Source organism: Rhamphochromis longiceps, linkage group LG9 (assembly GCF_057381845.1).
Source record: "Rhamphochromis longiceps isolate RC_006_pf linkage group LG9, R_longiceps_female_GT1.1, whole genome shotgun sequence".
Classification (NCBI taxonomy): Eukaryota; Metazoa; Chordata; class Actinopteri; order Cichliformes; family Cichlidae; genus Rhamphochromis; species Rhamphochromis longiceps.
This window is the reverse complement of record NC_140565.1, coordinates 34073313-34096769: the sequence shown is the minus strand read 5'-3', so window position 1 is coordinate 34096769 and position 23457 is coordinate 34073313. Positions and strand designations below refer to the sequence as shown.

General features: G+C 44.7%; 1 protein-coding gene across 5 annotated transcripts; it reads right to left on the bottom strand.

The window, feature by feature from the left end:
• Positions 1-1239: 1239 nt before the first annotated feature.
• LOC146662730 (uncharacterized) lies at positions 1240-18783 on the bottom strand. 5 transcript variants are annotated; one of them, XM_085419339.1, is made up of 5 exons: positions 16132-16561; positions 8133-8187; positions 6818-6893; positions 5259-6609; positions 1240-3713 (listed from the first exon to the last, which is right to left on the bottom strand). In XM_085419339.1, the coding sequence occupies exons 3-4, from the start codon at positions 6833-6835 to the stop codon at positions 5260-5262; spliced, it is 1368 nt and encodes a 455-aa protein (XP_085275465.1). In that variant the 5' UTR covers positions 6836-6893; positions 8133-8187; positions 16132-16561; the 3' UTR covers positions 1240-3713; position 5259. The 5 variants fall into 5 exon arrangements, with proteins under 5 accessions (XP_085275465.1, XP_085275466.1, XP_085275462.1 ...); XM_085419340.1 differs by lacking the exon at positions 8133-8187 and having other exon boundaries at positions 1240-3710; positions 16132-16567; XM_085419336.1 differs by lacking the exon at positions 8133-8187 and having other exon boundaries at positions 16132-16560.
• Positions 18784-23457: the final 4674 nt, after the last annotated feature.

Sequence of the window (23457 nt, the reverse complement as noted above, 5' to 3'; positions counted from 1 at the left end):
GGTTTGAGAGTAACGAAATTTCTATTCTCTGTATGTCCTGTACATGTGGCAGAATTGACAAATAAAGTTGACTTGACTTGACTTGAAAAAGAAGGCTGATATAATCAAGAAGCGTTAGGACCAAGGTGCTTTGCAATGTCAGCAGTTGGCGGAAGAAGGCTCTCAACTACTTTCGTTACCTTAAGTTTGTCAGATATGGTACGATCTGTGAGGGGGAATTCAACATTGTTGCGCCACGTATCATAATCAGCTTCGAAAGTAGAGCAAGGGGTTTTCTCCGAGAAGGGCCTTTGCGTGACCTTGAGAAGGCATTTCATTGTTCATAATGACATCCTCAACTACTACTCTCTGTACTTCAGGTGGAGTGAGCTGTTCAGGTGGTAAGTAAATAGTGGTTGTTCTGTGCGAGGCAGTCACCTCTACACTTGGAGAGGATGAGTGAGAGCCATGCTCAGGCGAGTGGGTTGAACCACTGCCCAATTTAACAGGACTTTGATCCTCAATGATGGTTGGTTCATCTCAGTCTGTGTCACTAGTGAACTGCGGATTTTGACTAGGCACTGATGCATTTGGTCCAACTGTGGGGTTACTCTCAGTGGACTTCTTCATTTTGGCCAGCTCACCTAACAAAACCTCAAAATCTGCACCACTCAGTTCGGCAAGACCTTTTAGTTCAGTTAGGTAAGAATGGATTAAACACGAACCCCTGTCTGCAGCATACAGCCAGACAGCAGCTGGATATGATGGACAACACTTGGGTTATGGCTTTGTCTTTTGCAAGGTAAGCTATCCTTAAGGAACTGGACTGGTTCACCTGATTGGAACTCCACAATGGCTGTGTTTTTAAAATGTGCCTCTGTGCTAGTTATTTTAATTACTCTTCCAATGGAACCAAACTACCCTAAGTAATCAATAACCTCATTGTCAACCTCATCACCTGTTACCCTCCTACTAGGACAGAGTTAGGTACTTTGACACCTTCAGTTTGGATTACATCCATGTTCTTATTACTCCAACCCAGAATGTCATTGACAAATGTAATGATTTGACCCAAAAGGCATGAAAGCACCAGTTGCTAAACTTCCAAAAATAAAAGGAATTAAACCTCCTGGCTGGTGCGCCACATTTGTGTAGCACCTCTACTCAGGACCAGTACACTTTCACTTCAAATAGAGACCCTAAACATCTTACTAGGTTCAGAAGGAGGTTTTGTTTTGGAGACTCACAAAAGGAATTGGCTTGGAAATGAACAACTGAGACCTTTATTGCCTCAGTACCATTCATAAACATATACAGCACAATAAACCAAACTGCACACTAATAGTGCATTTTAAAGGTGAATAGATATAAAGCAGAACAAATAAAATAAAGACAGTCGAATGAAAGACTTATACTGAATTGTATCAGAACTCTTTTGAATGAATAAAACGGATGGAAGTATTCCCGTTGTGAAGTTTGAATTGTCCAGTCTGAATTGTCCTTTAAAGTCGTTGAAACCTGTAGCGGAAGTGTCAGTGTGCAAACCCTATTATCTGGGATAGGGCTTGTCTGAAATACAGGGATGCTTGAATCAGTTTCTCAGGCAAATCCTACAATCCGATCGCATGGCTGGCCACATCATTTCATGATCATTCAGGATCTCATTTGGGCTGTTCTCGCCGTCAGTGGTTCTCCAGAATCCTTTCTAGTACAAAAAACCAATCTACACAAACAGTGCAGAACAATGAATTTCTTTTCCATCTTGTGTTCTTAACATGAGCTCATGAACTTCTTTTCCAAATGTATTAATAACAAATGGCATTCCATTTAGCTTTACCAAGTTACAAGAGTTACAGTAACTTGTTTGTACCAGTATCAACTATTTTATCACAATTATATCACAATAAAGAACATCAGCAGCTTAAACAGTAATGTAAATAGTCATCGCAATCAAGGTGACATTCATCCGTAAGGCTAACAAGCAAATGTAACTTAATTCACAGTGCAAATACTATTAAACTTGAAATATGCTCATTTCTATTAAGACTTAACCATTCTAATATAAACAGAGCTAGTGCTTCTATCCGAATACCTCCCCGATCGGAATATGGCTTCGTGGGGGTAGGGTAGCTAACAGCTATTAGCAGCTAGCATCGGCAGTAAAACACCTTTAGCTCAAAGCATTCAACACTTATAACACACTGTGAAGAACAACAAGAAAAGTAAAACAACACACCAAATTTGATGAACAAACGGCATGTCACTCACTGGGATATTCCAACACAAATAACTGGACAGACGTTATTCCCTTTGTGGTCAGAGTTCGGGGCCTAATAAAAGAGTAGCTTATTAGCATTTATACGTAAAACAATCTGGTCTCATTAATCAGGTTGCAGCATTGCATACCAAATACTTTTCGGTGAGCTCCGACACACACTTGACTGCCATCAGAGAGGGAAGATCTCATAGGAAGAGACAGGTAATGCTTCCTGCGCACTAGACGCACGGTTGTCAGAACACAAAACTGCATTACAGCACCCCCTTCTGACAATAACAGGCTATAGCCTTAGATAAAAAAAAGAAGGGGGGGGGGGATTTTACGGACCTGTATTTCACATGGGTTACACTATTATCTAACAATTCTCAGCCTGTAATTTTGTACTTACTATATAAGTCTAGGATATTCTGTTCAGACTAATTTGGCGCAGGAAAATTGCACCCTGACTTAAACTGGCTATGATATCTAAGCATGTTTGGAAATCCCTCTGCAGCTCTACATGTCAGTCTCAATAATTCAGTTCAATCATAGAGCCAAATTCACTCTTTTACCCATTATTACATGGAGGGCCAACTCTTAATGAGAACCATTGCAATGTATATATATATAAAAAAATTTTTAAAAAAAATTCACTAAATGAACTTTATTTAATCACTATATTCCTAACATGCACAGACAGTGAGTGACTTCTCTCTGCATGTCTTATTTTCACCTTTGACCTTCACTGCGATGTCTGGGAGCCCGTCCCCTTCTCTCTGCCTCTCACACATCCAGTAGCAGGCCATGTTTGTGCCTTCATGAGCTGTACCATCCAGTGTTTTGCTTTATTAAGTCTTTATTATCAATTTTTTTGTCAGTCTCGTATTTACATTTTTCTTTATATCCGGGAGATCTCTCAACCTTGCCAAATCCCATTACACACAATGTACATATGTTTGCACTTCACATCTCCTTTAGCCCATTTTTAGAGACTCAAGTTCATTTATCAACACTTAACTGTTGGAATATTTCCTAAAAATAAACTGAACGTTGAAACCAAATATTTCCTTGGATTTATTGAAATGAATATTTGCAAAGCAATCAAAACAGCACAATCTTCACACCAGCATTGACACCAAAAATATCACCTCTTTTATACTCCTTGTATAAATTGTATCCTACCTACACCCGTTTTCACACCTTCTCTTGTGCGATTAGGTAGAGGATCATTAGGAGGTCCCTCTAAGGGGGACGCTCCCACAGAGCTTAAATCTGGAACTCTCCACCATTTGACCTTAGACCTGAAGAAGATTCTCGGTTGAGAGGTGAAATAATCTTCAAGCAATTTAAAGAAGTCCAGATTTTTAGGGTCTGTTGCAGAGTGAAAGTTTTTCCACAAAAGGTCACAGTGAAACTCTTTCCCACCACCACAGTGATGACAGGGTTGAGAACTGAATCCATCTGTGTCGGTCTGCTTCTAAACAAAGACACAAAGACAGTGTAAGTCAGGGAATTCCTTCAACATTTTAATTCTGAAAGTGGCCTGAAATAAAAAGTAAGCTGATTCTGAGGGGGTCAGGTGGGATACACTGATTGGTTTTAGTTAGATGACCCTCCCGTTGTTCATTTAGTAAATACAAGTAAAATGGATTGATTCTTATAAAGCACTTTTTTACTCTGCCTGAGCACTCAAAGTGCTTTATACAACACGGTAAAGCACTTTGCATGCTAGAGTAAAGTGACCTGGTACTGAGACTCAATAAATGTCTTTGTTGTAGAGCAACCTTTCTACCAGTGGTAGGCAACCTTTCTGATGATGAGTGCCATCTAAAATTTCCTCAAAAGTCAATTTACCATATCAACAATTGCATTAACAATAAATTTAATAATGCTGCATATCAACAGTTACATAACTGCTAAGTGCTACATAACTTTGCACTTTTGCTGTAACGAGACAAATTTCCCACCTGTGGGACTAATAAAGGTCATCTTATCTTACACACTATATAGAACAACTTCATAGAAATAGATTTGCTATATTTCAAAAAAAAATTTTTTTATCCATAACAAGAACACCATAACAGCAAAGGAACTATACAAACAGAAAATGCAGATGCTATTAATGGTCGCCTCACAACAATGGTAAATGGCCTGTATAGCGCTTTACTTAATCCCTATGGACCTTGACACTGCATTCAGTCATCCACCCATTCACACACTGGTGATGGCAGCTACATTGTAGCCACAGCTGCCTTGGGCGCGCTGACAGAGGCAAGGCTGCCGGACACTAGCGCCACCGGGCCCTCTGGCCAACACCAGTAGGCAACGGGTGAAGTGTTTTGCCCAAGGACACAACGACCGAGACTGTCGGAGCCGGGGCTCGAACCGGCAACCTTCCGATTACAAGAAGAACTGCCAACTCTTGAGCCACATTCGCCCCAAAAACAATGATAAGAAAAAATAAACTGGGCTAATATGACTTATCTTTAAACAAGGATTTGCAGATTAATGTGATCCCTGCCGCTGCTTTGTATTTGAAAGTTGTGTTATCTGGGGATCATATTTTGTAACTCGTTGAGGTGTCCCGTTATATCAGCGAGAAAGAAACATTGTCAACCCATCTTGATGCATGCTCAATCATCCAGGTAAGTAAACCTCCAAAAATTGATTCTGTTCATCTGGACATATAATTTTGTGGGAGAAACGTTTCGTCACTCATCCAAGTGACTCCTTCAGTCTCAGCTGACTGCAAGTTTCCCCCAATCTTATAAACAGTACATTTGCATAATGGTCAGTGGTTGTTGATCAATGGTCATGAGAATCTGCATAATTAAGCTTAAGGAACTGAACTCCCAGCACATTGTTCCTTCAGTGGGCTGGTTTCAGTCATTATCTAAATGCACTGTTTCCAAAATTCCAAAATTGAGTCCAGTAGAATTACTAACATGCGAACACAATTTAATGAGCACAGTTGAACGAAACAGTCAGTCTTAAACAAGAAGATAATAATATACATACATACCTCACAGTAACTGCACTTGCAGTTTCTTTCTGGTGTGGCTCTGTTGGTGGATTTTAAGGTAACGTGGCGCTTTAAAAGTCTTCTCACACAGGTCACATTTATAAGGTCTCCCCACAGTGTGGGTAAACATGTGGCGTTCTAAGTCTTTATATCTCACAAACAGTTTCCCACACTGATCACAGCAGTAAACGTCATTTCCAGTATGAATGCGGAGGTGAATATTTAGGCTGCCTAGCAAGTGGAAGGTTTTTCCACATATGTGGCAGCTGTACGCCTTAAATCCAGAGTGGATAACTTGATGACGCTGTAAGAGGCCACTGTGAGTAAAAGCTTTACCACACTGATCACAGCTGTATGCTTTAACTCCACTGTGGCTGAGTTGGTGTCTTTTTAAGCTTCCAGCCTGGGTAAAAGATTTTCCACACAAGTCACAGGTGTATGCTTTAACTCCACTGTGGATGAGTTGGTGTGTTTGTAAGTTTCCAGGCTGGGTAAAAGATTTTCCACATAAGTCACAGGTGTATGCTTTAACTCCACTGTGGATGAGTTGGTGTCTTTTTAAGCTTTCAGCGTGGGTATAAGATTTTCCACAAAAGTCACAGGTGTACGCTTTAACTCCACTGTGGATGAGTTGGTGTCTTTTTAAGCTTTCAGCGTGGGCAAAAGATTTTCCACACAAGTCACAGGTGTATGCTTTAACTCCACTGTGGACGAGCTGGTGTGTTTTTAAGCTTCCAGCGTGGGCAAAAGACTTTCCACACAAGTCACAGCTGTATGCTTTAAATCTACTGTGGATAAGTTGGTGTGTTTGTAAGCTTCCAGCGTGGGCAAAAGATTTTCCACACAAGTCACAGGTGTACGGTTTAATTCCACTGTGGATGAGATGGTGTCTTTTTAAGTTAGCAGCAAAAGTAAAACTTTTTCCACACAAGTCACAGGTGTATGCTTTAACTCCACTGTGGATGAGTCGGTGTGTTTTTAAGCTTTCAGCGTGAGTAAACGATTTTCCACACAAGTCACAGGTGTACGGTTTAATTCCACTGTGGATGAGATGGTGTCTTTTTAAGTTAGCAGCCAAAGTAAAAGATTTTCCACATAAGTCACAGCTGTATGCTTTAACTCCACTGTGGATGAGTTGGTGTGTTTTTAAGCTTCCAGCCCGGTTGAAAGATTTTCCACACAACTTACAGATGTAAGCTTTAACTCCACTGTGGATGACTTTGTGTTTTTTTAAGTTTCCAGCCAGGGTAAAATTCTTCCCACACTCGTCACAGCTGTATTTTTTCTCCCCCTTTCTTCTGTGAGGTTTGTCGGCCTCCTGAGAGCGCTGACTTCTCGCTCCATGTTGGTCCTGCAGTGACAGAGATACAAACAGAGGCAGTGAGTGAAATGCAGTCGTGGAACAAACTGAAACTCCATTAGTGGAATCAAAGATGTCAACAAACACGTCGTAGGTGTGTTACCACCACCTTCTAGTGATAGTATGACATTACAATTATGAGCTACAATGAGAGTTGTAACTTGCACACAGGTTCAATAACAGAGATATTCTTGCTCACCTTTTGGGTTGAAGTCATTGTTTCCTCTGTAGTGGCTGAGCTGAGTCTAAATGGCTCGTCTCCTCCTGATGATCAGCTGGAACAGTTAACAACAGTGGTGAGAAACTGCAGTAATGAACCTCCACTGAGTAACTGCAGTTTGGTGCTTCATTTGAACCTCATAGATTTTATTAAACAAAATGGATAAAAAATACTCTACAAAACAGAAGGTGAGCTGATAGTAAGAGTATCATCATCTCAAACTACATCAAGATTCTCAGACCATGTCACGGTTCACTTGATCCCTGCAAACAGGCACAAACTGAAACTGTCTAAAGCTTTTGTGAAGACACTGAAGCAGTGGACTGATGAGGCTGTGGAGAATCTGCAGGTGTGTCTGGACTGCACCGACTGGGAGGTTTTCAGGATTGTTACCAACAGTTTGGATTATTATAGAGATGCTGTGACGTCCTGTAACATCAGCATCTGTGAGGAAGCTGCACAGCATCACACACCAGGGTGAGTTAGAATACTGACCAGCTCTGGTTCACAGCTAAGCTAAAGGAGCCTGAGGCTGGAAAAGCAGGAAGTGTTTCAGGCAGAGGCGGAGGCAGACATTTGATACACCCAGGGCTTAGCCCTAAAGGGTGGGTGGGGGGGGGGGGGGGGGGGTTTTAGAAATGACTGAAAGATTAATAGGCTCCGTTTTGGCAGGCAAGGCAGAACAAAACCAGGGCTGTATCATGACACGCGGACTAAACCCCAATTCAACCAGACCCAGAACTGATCCGGAATTAAAACAGGACTAATGAGGATTTAACCAAGACAGAACCAGAATCAGAACTAGATGATAGTAGAACTAAAAATCATCATAGACCTGCACTACACTTATTTTTTAATTCTACCAAAGTCCACTATTTAGATTGAGAAAAGTTTATATAATTATTTAGCCTTGTTGTGCAAACAAGCTGCATAACTTAATAAATATAGAATTTGAAAAATAACAAACCTAAAAAGAAACACTAGGTACGAGATACATGAGGACCTATGATACAGTGATACTTTTGGTAAACAACCATTTGACTAACACAGGGGTGGGCAGTCTCAGTCCACGAGAGCTGGTGTCCCTGCAGGTTTTAGATGTGTCCTCGAACCAACACAGCTGATTTAAATGGCTAAATTAGCCCCTCAACATGTCCGGAAGTTCTCCAGAGGCTGGTAACGAACTAATCATGTGATTCAGGTGTGTTGACCCAAGGTGAGATCTAAAACCTGCAGGGACACCGGCCCTCGTGGACTGAGATTGCCCACTCCTGGACTAACATGTGTGTCTCACCTGCTCTTGTTCCATCTCTGTTCTGTCCTCATTCTCCTCTCTCTCCCTCTCTGTGCTGACAATCAAGCCAAACACCAACATCATCAAATATACAGTGGAAACCAGATATTTACACACTCTTCGGATAAAAACACTTTCTTAATTCTAACATCAAATCAGACTAAATGTTTATTTTTTTAGATTGATAAATATAAAAAACATATTTGTTAACTTTAAGAGTAAAGAGAGAAACTATCTGTATTAATTGTAAATGGCACCAAATTGTATTCAAACTTGAGCCACACTTATGGAGCTCCACAGTTGTCTTCCTGGGCCCTATTTCAGGAAGCCGGTTTAGTGGAAAATCTGAGTAAGTATACCCTGAGTTAACGAAAACTCTGGGTTTTCGGTTTCACAAAGCGAGTTTAGATTAATTCTGAGTGAGTCACTATGACGACACACTCCGTGAAGCTAACCTGCCCCCTAGCAGGTTTACTACAACTAACCCTGACTGTCTCCGCCCCTTTGTCGGAAACCTGACAGTAGGAAGTGTCGGACATGGCGTGCCCCGTCCTTGAAGAGCCAGTAGATCGTGAAGCCCAAATTCTCCGCAGAGCTCTCCGCCGGGAGAGAGTGATCAGAGCGCGTTTGGACATTTTATCATTTCCTGATGATTTCCTGTGTGAACGTTACCGTTTCTCAGCACAATCTATAATTTATTTGGATAACATCCTCAGGCCATATATTACGCATGTGACATCGCGGACATCCTCTCAGTTCTGTACATATTATTTGTATCGCACTTCGGTTTTTTGCAAACGGGAGCTTTCTGTATAATATTGGTGACGCTGAGCACGTTTCCAAGGCTACCGTCTGTCGGGCAGTCAGGAATGTTACAGTTGCACTGAAACGTCTCCTGTACTCGTTTGTGGTGTTCCCCGGTCATAGACCCACAAGATTCATCAAAGAGGGATGCCACAAAGTTGCAGGTATCAGGATGACCAAAACTTAATTTATGATGTGGTGATACTTGGACTACTACTTAAATTTTACATTTATTCTCACGGTTCCCAGGCGTGATTGGCTGTATAGATGGCACTCACATTCCAATCATTGCTCCTTCAGTAAATGAAGGAGACTATGTGAACAGGAAGTCTTTCCACAGCATTAATGTACAGGTACATAGTTCCCTGTAGCATTTCAAACTAACAAATTATTTCATTATAGTAATGGATGCTAATTTGTGTTCTCTGCACTGTGAAGATCATATGTGATGCTGCCAACATTATCACAAATGTGGAAGCCAAGTGGCCAGGCTCTGTCCATGACTCACAAATATTCCGTGAATGTACACTGAGCACAAAATGTGGACATGGTGAGTTGAGAATACTTTAAAATATATAAAGACCAATTGCTTCAGGGACATTTGAACTGAAGTGTATCCTTCTGTCTTAGGAGAGTTCACTGGCTACTTGCTTGGTGATAGGGGGTATCCATGTTTACCCTATTTGCTTACCCCTTACCCTGACCCGGGCCCACAGCAGCGATATAATCTGGCTACCGTATTTTCACGACCATAAGGCGCACTTAAAAGTCTTAGATTTTCTTCAAAAAGTGCGGCGCGCCCTATAGCGCGGTGCGCCCTCTGTGTTGTAAGGAGGACGTAGTAGAGAACACCATGAGAACGTTAAAGGCTGAAGTGTGGGCGTTGATCGTATATACCGGGACAATCGCACATACCTGTATAAAAGAACAGGTATGTGCATTATGCAGGACATCGTTGTTTTAACAACCCTGAAAATGGCAAAGAGACACGCTTACGAAGCACAGTTTAAACTGAAGGCCATCAGCTACGCGGAGGAACATGGAAATCGAGCAGCGGCGAGAGAATTTAAGATTAACGAATCGATGGTTCGCAAATGGAGGAAGCTGGAAAACAAGCTCCGGCAGGTCAAGAAAACGCAGCTGAGTTTCCGCGGACATAAGGCGAGGTGGCCCGAGTTGGAAGAAAGACTCGAGCGGTGGATCATCGAGCAAAGAACGAGCGGGAGAAGCGTTTCGACGGTCACCATTCGGCTAAAAGCAGTTTCACTAGCTGAAGAGATGAACATTGAACATTTCCAAGGAGGTCCGTCTTGGTGCTTTCGTTTTATGAAACGGTGCCATTTTTCCATCCGGACCAGGACTACGGTAGCGCAGCAACTTCCAGCGGATTATAAGGAAAAGCTGGCCATCTTCCGCTCCTACTGCAGCAAACACATCGGCGACAAAAACATCCAGCCCAGCCACATCACAAACATGGACGAGGTCCCGCTCACTTTTGACATCCCGGTGAGTCACACTGTGGAGAAGAAGGGGACCAGCACGGTAGCGATACGCACAACGGGGCACGAAAAGTCTTCTTTCACTGTTGTGCTTGGCTACCATGCTAATGGACAGAAACTGCCGCCTATGGTGATTTTTAAGCGAAAGACTTTGCCTAAAGAGAAGTTTCCAGCAGGAATCATCATTAAGGCAAATGAAAAGGGCTGGATGGATGAGGAAATGATGAAAGACTGGCTGAGGGAGGTGTATGTAAGGAGACCAGGTGGTTTTTTCCACGCATCACCATCGCTCTTAATCTGTGACTCTACGCGTGCCCATCTCACAGCCGATGTGAAAAAACTAGTGAAACAAATGAACTGTGAGCTTGCTGTCATTCCGGGAGGCCTGACAAAGAAACTCCAACCGCTGGGCATCGGTGTGAACCGCCCGTTCAAAGTAAGGCTGCGAGCGGCCTGGGAGCGATGGATGACCGATGGAGACCACAGTTTCACCAAGAGTGGAAGGCAGCGCCGGGCGAGTTACGCCACAATTTGCCAATGGATTGTAGATGCTTGGGCTAACATGTCTGCTGGCACTGTTGTTCGAGCTTTCGCAAAAGCCGGCATCATTTCCGAGGAGCCGCACGGCACGGAAAGTGACTCTGACGGTGAAGACAGTGAACCTGGCATGTTTGATGGAGATTTAGCGCAGCTGTTCAATTCAGACACAGAGGATGAGGACTTCGATGGGTTTGATTGATGATAAAAATGTGAGTACCAAACTTTGTTTTGCTCCTGCTTTATTTTTAAATACGCACACTTGTATGCTTGTGTGTTGTTGATGATGACGATTACCGGTAATAGAAATGTGAGTAAGGCACCGAACTCAGGTTTGCTCCCGCTTTATTTTTAAATACGCATACGGTACTTGTATGCGCCCTATGATCCAGTGCGCCTTATGTGTGTGTTAAATACAGTAATGGCACACATAACTGAGACTGCGCCTTTTAGTACAGTGCGTCTTATGGTCATGAAAATACGGTAATGAGGTTCTCTTTCACCATCTCACATGTCATACACGCAGCAATTGCAGACGTGCTGCCCAGAGTGCCAGAAAGAGCGGTTTCTAACACGACATTAAGAGATGAAATGGACTTGTATGCACATCAGGCCTTCCTGAAATAGAGGACAGACAACAACAAATAAGACAGCAGCAACACAGAGATGAAACTGTCACGGATTGCCGGGGCAAGCCGTGTGGAATGTAGGAAGGACCCAAAAGGCAGCAGCTCTGGTGCAGATGAGTATTTATTTAACAAAAGAAAATACAAACAGCAATGGCGTGGGTGAAGGTGAAACAGGAAAACCTAAACTGGGTAAAACTAACAAAACAAACTAGAAACGAAGATGCAGGGAGGTCCGGGGAAATACATATGAAAAGACGCAGGGAGACCGAGGGGAAACAACACAGACGAACCAGCAATTACTAAGACAGAAAATACAACTTAAATACACCCAGAGAACACAGGGAGATTACACGCAGGTGGGGAACACAGCTGGGAGTGATTATCGTGACGAGACTAGGGAGGCAAACTGAAAACACTCACATAAGACGCAGACCTTCACAATAAAACAGGAACACACGGGCAGAACAGAGTAAACACTAAACAAAGGAAGAACAGAACCAAAATCGAAGAGAAAACACAAAATGCTGGGTCAAAAGGACCCAGGATCATGACAGAACCCCCCCCCCCCCCCTCAAGGGCTGGCTCCCGACAGCCCAAAAACAAAACAAAAAAAAAACCAGAAAACAACCCGACCAGGGCGGGCGGAGGGGGTCCAGGACGGAGGGCTCGAGGCAAAACAAAACAGGAGCACCAGAAGGCCAGAAGACAAAAAGAAAAACAAAACACAAGTCCAAAACCAAAAGAAAAGCACACCAAAGCACAGGAAAACCGAGTCCAAAACAGAAAAGACCAGGGGGCCGGCCAGGGGGCCGACAGCACAGGAGTCCAAACAGTTCAGGGTGCCGGCCGTGCGGAAGGCAACGGCGGCCACTCAGGCGATGGCGGTCCGGGGGCCGGCCGTGCGGAAGGCAGCGGCGGCGGCTCTCCAGTGTCAGGCGTACTGGCCGAGGCCCGGTGGGCACAGGACCAGTCGAGGCGGGACCAGTCAAGGCGGGACCAGGCGAAGCACAGGCTGAGGCTGCAGCAGACGAAGGCTCTGAGGCTGCAGCAGACGAAGGCTCTGAGGCTGCAGCAGACGAAGGCTCTGAGGCTGCAGCAGACGAAGGCTCTGAGGCTGCAGCAGACGAAGGCTCTGAGGCTGCAGCAGACGAAGGCTCTGAGGCTGCAGCAGACGAAGGCTCTGAGGCTGCAGCAGACGAAGCACAGGCTGGAGCTGCAGCTGACGAAGCACAGGCTGGAGCTGCAGCTGACGAAGCACAGGCTGGAGCTGCAGCTGACGAAGCACAGGCTGGAGCTGCAGCTGACGAAGCACAGGCTGGAGCTGCAGCTGACGAAGCACAGGCTGGAGCTGCAGCTGACGAAGCACAGGCTGGAGCTGCAGCTGACGAAGCACAGGCTGGACCAGGCGTAGCAGAAGGTGGCTGGATGGGCTCCTCGGGCCCTCCAGCTGATGTGGCATGGTGCTGGTGCGGTTCTCCTGAACCCCCAGCTGACGAGGAAGGTTGCTGAACGGGCCCCTCGGACCCTCCAGCGGAGACAGGAGGCTGAACGGGCCCCTCGGACCCTCCAGCTGACGAGGTAGATGGCGGCGTGGGAGCCGCGGAGTCCTGGATGAGCTCATCCGAGCTCCCAGCAGGAGCTGATGCAGAGCCAGAGAGATTTGAGACCCCTGGCTGAATGTTAAGCTGACCAGCGAACCGTACTGCTATCGGGGCCTGCGCTACAGGCGGCACTGGAGCTACTGGGGCCTGCGCTACAGGCGGCACTGGAGCTACTGGGGCCTGCGCTACAGGCGGCACTGGAGCTACTGGGGCCTGCGCTACAGGCGGCACGGGTGGTACTGGAAACTGAGCTGAGGGGGACGCTGGAAACTGAGCTGAGGGGGACGCTGGAAACTGAGCTGTGAAGGACTGCGGGGGAGCTAACTGAGCTGGGAGTAGCTGCGGGGGAGCTAACTGAGCTGGGAGTAGCTGCGGGGGAGCTAACTGAACTGAGGGTGGCTGCGAGGGAGCTAACTGAACTGAGGGTGGCTGCGAGGGAGCTAACTGAACTGAGGGTGGCTGCGAGGGAGCTAACTGAACTGAGGGTGGCTGCGAGGGAGCTAACTGAACTGAGGGTGGCTGCGAGGGAGCTAACTGAACTGGGAGTAGCTGCGGGGGAGCTAACCGAGCTGGCTGAGCAGAGTGTGTCTGCGGGGCGGCTAACTGGGCTGCTGGTAGCTGCACAGGCGATAAGCAGCTCGCGTTGACATCCGCCACACAAGACACAGCCCCCGAATGAACAGTCACAACGTCTGGAAAAGACACAGAGTCCTCACTCACCACAGCCAGCGAATTAGAAGTCCGAACGTCCGGCTGTGGGGTGGCGCGCCCGCGGCGCGATCGGCGTTTCTTCCCCACAGATGGCACCGACGGGCCGGGCAAGACCACATCCGGCGAGTCGGGCAGCGAGGCAGGAGTGGCTGAGAGAAGGTGCGGTGTGAGCCGGAAAAAAGTCTGCATGGTCGGAGGAAGTGACTGCAGAAGCCATGGCAGGCCAGAAAAGAGCCGTTGTAGCCGACTTTCCACGGCACGACGAAGCTCCTCTGGAGGGTTCTCTAGCCATAGCCCGAGGAGAATCTCCACATTATACGCGATGTCGTCCTGGAGCTCCTCGGACGGATTTACTGCCGCTGGGTCCATGGTGGCTGGTTCGTACTGTCACGGATTGCCGGGGCAAGCCGTGTGGAATGTAGGAAGGACCCAAAAGGCAGCAGCTCTGGTGCAGATGAGTATTTATTTAACAAAAGAAAATACAAACAGCAATGGCGTGGGTGAAGGTGAAACAGGAAAACCTAAACTGGGTAAAACTAACAAAACAAACTAGAAACGAAGATGCAGGGAGGTCCGGGGAAATACATATGAAAAGACGCAGGGAGACCGAGGGGAAACAACACAGACGAACCAGCAATTACTAAGACAGAAAATACAACTTAAATACACCCAGAGAACACAGGGAGATTACACGCAGGTGGGGAACACAGCTGGGAGTGATTATCGTGACGAGACTAGGGAGGCAAACTGAAAACACTCACATAAGACGCAGACCTTCACAATAAAACAGGAACACACGGGCAGAACAGAGTAAACACTAAACAAAGGAAGAACAGAACCAAAATCGAAGAGAAAACACAAAATGCTGGGTCAAAAGGACCCAGGATCATGACAGAAACAATAAAACATGTCCAACTCTACTGCAAAATCTTTTTGACTGGAGTAACAGCCAGTATTTGGTTGTAGTGGACTATTTCTCAAGATACACAGAAATACCTGAGCTGTCTTCTAACACATCAGCAGCAATGATTGAACACTTAAAGTCCGTATTTGCACGCCACAGCATACCAACATAATTAAAGTCAGATAATGGCCCACAATTCTCCTCAGAACTCTTCCCAACGTTTGCTCTAGAGTGGGGCTTTGCCCACACCGCTTCCAGCCTGAGATTCCCTCAGAGAAACGGTGAGACTGAAAGAGAAATGAGAACAGTAAAAAGCCTTCTACAGAAAGCAGACCCATCTCTCACCATCATGGCATATTGCACCACACCACTTGCCAATGGACATAGCCCTGCAGAGATTCTAATGGGGAGGAAACTTCGTACCACAGCCCCTATACTTCCATCCTGCCTCAAACCAGGCAGGATAAACATCACTATGCTGAGAGACATAAAAAAGAAAAAAAGAGAGAGAGGAGAGATAGAAACAGTGGAAATGGTTCAACAACAGAGAGCACAAGACCTCACTGGACTACAACCAGGAGATCAAGTTTGGATCTGGGACATGAAAGAAAACGGGACAATATAAAGCAGAGCGGAATTCTCCACGATATTATCTCATTGAGACAATCCCCCACCCACCCAAGTCTCATATACCACCAAGTAACCAAACTACGGAAAGAAGATATCCTAGAAGCCAAATCACAACAACAGTCGCCTTGAGGATTTGGTGCTATATAAAAAAAAATATAAATATAACTGAATTGAATACTCAGAGGAGGGGTGTTATGGTAGGGACTAATTAAATGTTCATGCAGCACCGTCTGGTTCTTTTTGTTGTGGCCTGCCAATAAAGGGACTCACTATGTTAAGACAGAGCTGTCCTTGTCTCATTAATACTGCTGCTATTATAAACCCCAGATCTACAAAAACAACGTGTTCATCCACAGCAGCTGGACAATAAAGTTATAGTGACCCTGATACTGCAGCAGATCGCTCTGGTTTCCTGTCATCACTTCAAATAGAAACGAGGCTGTAGAGGTTTGGTGCAGGCAGAAAAACAGCTGCAGGGACAATGAAAAGACTTTTCTGCTCCAACTTCTCCCAGCATGCTGAGCTAATGATTAGTTGGTGTTTTTCTCCAAACACTCTCTCACTCTTCTCTCAACGTGTTCACAATAAACTGTGAACAGACACCGAGGAGAGCAGCAGAAGACCTCATTCAGGAGCTAAACTCAACATGAACTGAACTCACAGTAAAGTTAGCTCGGTGCTTACCTTTAGATGAGCCCACAAACCGAGAGAAACTCCGCGATGAAGCTGGAACTCTTTCCAAACACAGGAAACAGATCAGGGAGCAGAGACCCACGTGGTTCACGCTGATCGCAGCTACGATCCAGGAGACAAGGGTGGGCAGATCGATGCAGATATCGATCAGGACGTTGGTAGTGGTTTATGATCGATGCTTTAGTTTGTTTCTCTCCTCTAAGTTCACTACTTTACTCCCGTTTCATGACAAAGGAGCTCTCTCTGCTCGGCTCCTCTCGTGCACACACACTTTGCTCCGCCCTCTTCTCTTCTTCTTCTTCTTTGTGTTTAACGGCGGTTGGCAACCAACGTAAAGGAGCATTACCGCCTCCTACTGTTCCGGAGTATGGGTCAGACAGTGAGTTTACAATTTGTATCCAAAAAACAAAACAAAAAACAAAAACAAAAATTTCCCAATTCCCCGCTCCTTCAATCTATTCTGCAGAACTGACCTCTCCACATCATAACCCTTACACCGCAGTATTACATGCTCTACTGTCTCCATCTCCTCCTGGCACACTCCACAAAGCCCCGTCTCATGTTCTCCTATCATCTGTAGTGTTTTATTTAATGCACAATGTCCCAGTCTAAGCCTGGTAATGACCACCTCATCTCTCCTATTACCCCTATACAACCTACTCACTGCCACCTCCTTCTTAAGATGATACAATTGCCTGCCCGTACTCCCTGTATCCCACCGCTTCTGCCACTCCTGAACAACCTGCCTCCAAACAATACCTTTCGCTTCAGATCCGCTGCTTGTAATTTCCATCTCAGTCCTATTTTTAGTCAACACTCTTTTTGCCAACCTATCCACCTTTTCATTTCCACTGATCCCTACATGAGCTGGCACCCAAAGAAAGTGAATATTGCCACCACAACACCTTATTCTGCTTATAGTCTCCAGAATACTATACAGCATGCCCTGCCTTGTCTTCGAACAAAATGATTGTAGACTTGAAAGAACAGCTGCCGAGTCAGACCACACAACCACCTGCCTGATTTTTGAACACTCTACCCATTTCAATGCTACCAAAACTGCTACCATTTCAACCGAGTACACTGCCAGTCCATCTGAAGTGCGTCTGTTTATTTCAATATTTTTCGACGGAACTGCTATTCCAAACCCTGTACTTCCAGTATCTGGACTTTTAGCACCATCCGTGAACACATGAATACACTCAGGGTATTCATTCAAGCTTCCGCCTTCTTCTTACTGCTCTACTGTGACTTATTGTTGTGCAGTCACGTGACTCAGCAGCACATTTTAACCACATGGGGTATGTTCCAAAAGTTCCTCCATTCTCCTTTTTTCCTAACTTCTTTTCATTGGCCTTGATGAAAACGTCATCGTAGGAAGAAGAATTGCTAAGGACTCAGGAAAAGCGAAGAGCGCTGCTGAGAATTGGAACAGCCTTACACCCGTCTCTCTGTAACAATGTTACGCCCGGAAGGACTCTTATGGAGGACTGCAAGAGACACACACATGGAATTAAACAATTCTGTCCTTCAGGTCCTTGAGGTGGTCGAATCGATGTCTATGGTCTTTTGTGTGTATTTTCTGATGTGTAGAACTGAAGAAGCTTCTCGGATGAGAGGTGAAACGTCTTCAAGCAGCTTAAAGAAGTCCAGACGCTTTTCTTTGCAAGCTCCTTTGACTACGATGACCTGGATGACTGAGAACCTTCACAGACATTTTCTGGTCTTCTTAGTATCCATTTTAGTGTGGTTTCAGCTAACCAAGAATAAGAATTACGTTGTCTGGAAAATGCAATATTTAGAATTAATAAGCGGAGCTGGACACACCCACTACTTCACTCCATGCAGCCGGAAGCGGAAGTGAATCATTTGTAGTGATGCCGCCTCTTTTAATGACTTTACTCAGGGTTATCTGCAACCGCTGTAAATAGGCAGAAGGCTTTTCACCTGAGTTCTGGTTTGTGCTCAAGAATTTGGCAAAAAGCTCATCCCCATCATCAACAGTGCCATAGGATATGTCAAGATATGTCAAGTTTGCGGACGACACAACGGTGGTGGGTCTCATTAGCAACAGGGATGAGACCGACTACAGAAGTGAGGTGAGACGCCTGGCCACGTGGTGTGTTGACAACAATCTCTCTCTGAATGTGGAGAAGACGAAGGAGATTGTCGTGGACTTCAGGAGAATGCACACCCAACATGCTCCTCTGACCATTGACGGAGCGTCTGTGGAGAGAGTGAGCAGCACCAAGTTCTTGGGTGTGCACATCACAGAGGATCTCTCCTGGACGTACAACACCACAGCACTGGCCAAGAAATCACAGCAGCGTCTCTTCTTTCTCCGCAAACTAAGAAGAGCAGGAGCACCAGCCCCCATCATGTACACTTTCTACAGAGGCACCATCGAGAGCATCCTGTCGAGCTGCATCACTGTGTGGTTTGGAGCCTGCAATGCGTCCTGTCATAGAACCCTCCAACGCATAGTGAGAGCTGCAGAGAGGATCATTGGTGTCTCTCTCCCCTCCCTCCAGGACATTTACAGCACCCGTCTCACTAAAAAATCCCTTTGCATAGCGGCTGATCCCACGCACCCAATGCAAAGCTTCTTCAAGCTGCTGCCATCGGGGAGGAGACTGCGGAGTCTCCAGGCCAGGACCAGCAGACTGAAGCTTCATCCATCAGGCTGTCAGGAAGCTTAACTCCCTCCCGATTCTGCCCCCTCTCCCCTCTTCTCCACCACGGTCTCACTGAACTCTGTCACACACACACACACACACACACACACACACACACACACACACACACACACACACACACACTCTCTGACTCACTCACTGGCCTGCACCAGTTACCAGTCACTTTGTGGAGCATTGGACTGCCATTACCTCATAAGACTTTGTTGTTACACTATCTCTTACCGTACATTACTAAATCTCCATTTGCACTATTTGCTTATTTGCACTACTCTGCCTGGTTTACACTCAATGTCATTTACCCTTACTTGAATATTGTATATTGTATATTGCATAGCTTTCTTGTTATACGTAAAATTGTATTGTATTTATTAAAATTTTTACTCTTTAATTATTTTATTTGCATTTTTTAATCACTCTCTTATATTTAAATGTTCATTTGCTATTTCATCTAGGGTTTGAGAGTAACGAAATTTCTATTCTCTGTATGTCCTGTACATGTGGCAGAATTGACAAATAAAGTTGACTTGACTTGACTTGACTTGAAAAAGAAGGCTGATATAATCAAGAAGCGTTAGGACCAAGGTGCTTTGCAATGTCAGCAGTTGGCGGAAGAAGGCTCTCAACTATTTTCGTTACCTTAAGTTTGTCAGATATGGTACGATCTGTGAGGGGGAATTCAACATTGTTGCGCCACGTATCATAATCAGCTTCGAAAGTAGAGCAAGGGGTTTTCTCCGAGAAGGGCCTTTGCGTGACCTTGAGAAGGCATTTCATTGTTCATAATGACATCCTCAACTACTACTCTCTGTACTTCAGGTGGAGTGAGCTGTTCAGGTGGTAAGTAGATAGTGGTTGTTCTGTGCGAGGCAGTCACCTCTACACTTGGAGAGGATGAGTGAGAGCCATGCTCAGGCGAGTGGGTTGAACCACTGCCCAATTTAACAGGACTTTGATCCTCAATGATGGTTGGTTCATCTCAGTCTGTGTCACTAGTGAACTGCGGATTTTGACTAGGCACTGATGCATTTGGTCCAACTGTGGGGTTACTCTCAGTGGACTTCTTCATTTTGGCCAGCTCACCTAACAAAACCTCAAAATCTGCACCACTCAGTTCGGCAAGACCTTTTAGTTCAGTTGGGTAAGAATGGATTAAACACGAACCCCTGTCTGCAGCATACAGCCAGACAGCAGCTGGATATGATGGACAACACTTGGGTTATGGCTTTGTCTTTTGCAAGGTAAGCTATCCTTAAGGAACTGGACTGGTTCACCTGATTGGAACTCCACAATGGCTGTGTTTTTAAAATGTGCCTCTGTGCTAGTTATTTTAATTACTCTTCCAATGGAACCAAACTACCCTAAGTAATCAATAACCTCATTGTCAACCTCATCACCTGTTACCCTCCTACTAGGACAGAGTTAGGTACTTTGACACCTTCAGTTTGGATTACATCCATGTTCTTATTACTCCAACCCAGAATGTCATTGACAAATGTAATGATTTGACCCAAAAGGCATGAAAGCACCAGTTGCTAAACTTCCAAAAATAAAAGGAATTAAACCTCCTGGCTGGTGCGCCACATTTGTGTAGCACCTGTACTCAGGACCAGTACACTTTCACTTCAAATAGAGACCCTAAACATCTTACTAGGTTCAGAAGGAGGTTTTGTTTTGGAGACTCACAAAAGGAATTGGCTTGGAAATGAACAACTGAGACCTTTATTGCCTCAGTACCATTCATAAACATATACAGCACAATAAACCAAACTGCACACTAATAGTGCATTTTAAAGGTGAATAGATATAAAGCAGAACCAAATAAAATAAAGACAGTCGAATGAAAGACTTATACTGAATTGTATCAGAACTCTTTTGAATGCATAAAACGGATGGAAGTGTTCCCGTTGTGAAGTTTGAATTGTCCAGTCTGAATTGTCCTTTAAAGTCGTTGAAACCTGTAGCGGAAGTGTCAGTGTGCAAACCCTATTATCTGGGATAGGGCTTGTCTGAAATACAGGGATGCTTGAATCAGTTTCTCAGGCAAATCCTACAATCCGATCGCATGGCTGGCCACATCATTTCATGATCATTCAGGATCTCATTTGGGCTGTTCTCGCCGTCAGTGGTTCTCCAGAATCCTTTCTAGTAGTTCAAAAAACCAATCTACACAAACAGTGCAGAACAATGAATTTCTTTTCCATCTTGTGTTCTTAACATGAGCTCATGAACTTCTTTTCCAAATGTATTAATAACAAATGGCATTCCATTTAGCTTTACCAAGTTACAAGAGTTACAGTAACTTGTTTGTACCAGTATCAACTATTTTATCACAATTATATCACAATAAAGAACATCAGCAGCTTAAACAGTAATGTAAATAGTCATCGCAATCAAGGTTACATTCATCCCTAAGGCTAACAAGCAAAGGTAACTTAATTCACAGTGCAAGTACTAATGAACTTGAAATATGCTCATTTCTATTAAGACTTAACCATTCTAATATAAACAGAGCTAGTGCTTCTATCTGAATACCTCCCCGATCGGAATATGGCTTCGTGGGGGTAGGGTAGCTAACAGCTATTAGCAGCTAGCATCGGCAGTAAAACACCTTTAGCTCAAAGCATTCAACACTTATAACACACTGTAAAGAACAACAAGAAAAGTAAAACAACACACCAAATTTGATGAACAAACGGCATGTCACTCACTGGGATATTCCAACACAAATAACTGGACAGACGTTATTCCCTTTGTGGTCAGAGTTCGGGGCCTAATAAAAGAGTAGCTTATTAGCATTTATACGTAAAACAATCTGGTCTCATTAACCAGGTTACCAAATACTTTTCGGTGAGCTCCGACACACACTTGACTGCCATCAGAGAGGGAAGATCTCATAGGAAGAGACAGGTAATGCTTCCTGCGCACTAGACGCACGGTTGTCAGAACACAAAACTGCATTACAGCACCCCCTTCTGACAATAACAGGCTATAGCCTTAGATTTAAAAAAAAAGGGGGGGGGGGGGTTACGGCCCTGTATTTCACATGGGTTACACTATTATCTAACAATTCTCAGCCTGTAACTTTGTACTTACTATATAAGTCTAGGATATTCTGTTCAGACTAATTTGGCGCAGGAAAATTGCACCCTGACTTAAACTGGCTATGATATCTAAGCATGTTTGGAAATCCCTCTGCAGCTCTACATGTCAGTCTCAATAATTCAGTTCAATCATAGAGCCAAATTCACTCTTTTACCCCATTATTACATGGAGGGCCAACTCTTAATGAGAACCATTGCAATGTGTGTGTGTGTGTGTGTGTGTGTGTGTGTGTGTGTGTGTGTGTGTGTGTGTGTGTGTGTGTATATATATATATATATATATTAGGGGTGCAACGATATTCGTATCGATATTGAACCGTTCGATACAGTGCTTTCGGTTCGGTACGCGTATGTATCGAACAATACAACATTTGTAATTTATTTTATCAACTTTCCTTCTGACGATGCTGTCTGTGTGGAGCGCTCAGTGAATCTGCGTTCGACTACTCCGCCTAGGCTGCACTGTCGAGCGCAGATCCACTGAGCGCTCCACACAGACAGCATCGTCAGAAGGAAGAGCGCAGGGCACCTCCCCCACCCTCATTCAGATGTGGTGTTTGGAATTATTTTGGTTTTCATGTGACGTATGACCCTGAAAGTAAGTGCGTCATGGACTAAAGTAAAACAGTATGTTGGATGTGCCATGCAATGCTCAATTACATGGGTGGGAACTAGTGTGTTAGCGCAGTTAGCTCGTTAACGTGTTGGCCGTCTAGCCCCATGCACGGGGCGATCGGCGGTAGCTCGTTAACGGAGATTTGCCGTGTTGTGGCGTTAAGGTCATTTCAACGAGATTAACCTGAAAGCACTAGTGGGAACACAACGAATATGACTGCACATTTACGCCGACATCATCCTAGTGCAAAGACAAAAACAACAAGCATGCTACTAACTTTAGCCGAGTCATTTAGACAGCTGTTAGCACATGATTCTCCTTATGCTGCTGAGAATATAACCCAGAAGAAGCGGATAGTATAGCTTTTATTTTGGAAAGAGACATTTCTCTGTAATAAACTCTCTTTTCCAAAGATGCATGATTCCTCAATCAGATACAGGGCTCGCAATATCGCTAGCCTGACGTCCTGGGGCTAGCGATTTTTTCAGTCGGGCTACCAAAATCTATCTCTTCCCTGCCCGTCGGGCTATTGTAAGAAGGAAAAATATATGTCAATGCTTTTGCATTCTTTCAGAAATGTAGCTGGGTAATTATGTCATTGGCATCGGTGAGCCACTGTCAATATGTGACATATTGAAATGCGTTTGAATTTGCGCTTGTTTTTTTGCTTTCACTTTGCAATCGTGCGAACTGTGTATAGAGAGCGACAGCACTGATCTGTGAGTGATGATAATTTGTGCACCAATTCCTCTGACATCGTCTTATTAATCGTTAGCTTACTATGCAAACATGACAAGTGAAATCTCCCGCAGCTTAAACATGTGAGAGGTTGATCGCAGAGAATCGCTGAGCTTATGTGAGTGCGTGTGTAAAAGCAGCAGGATATATATTTTAGTTCTGCTGA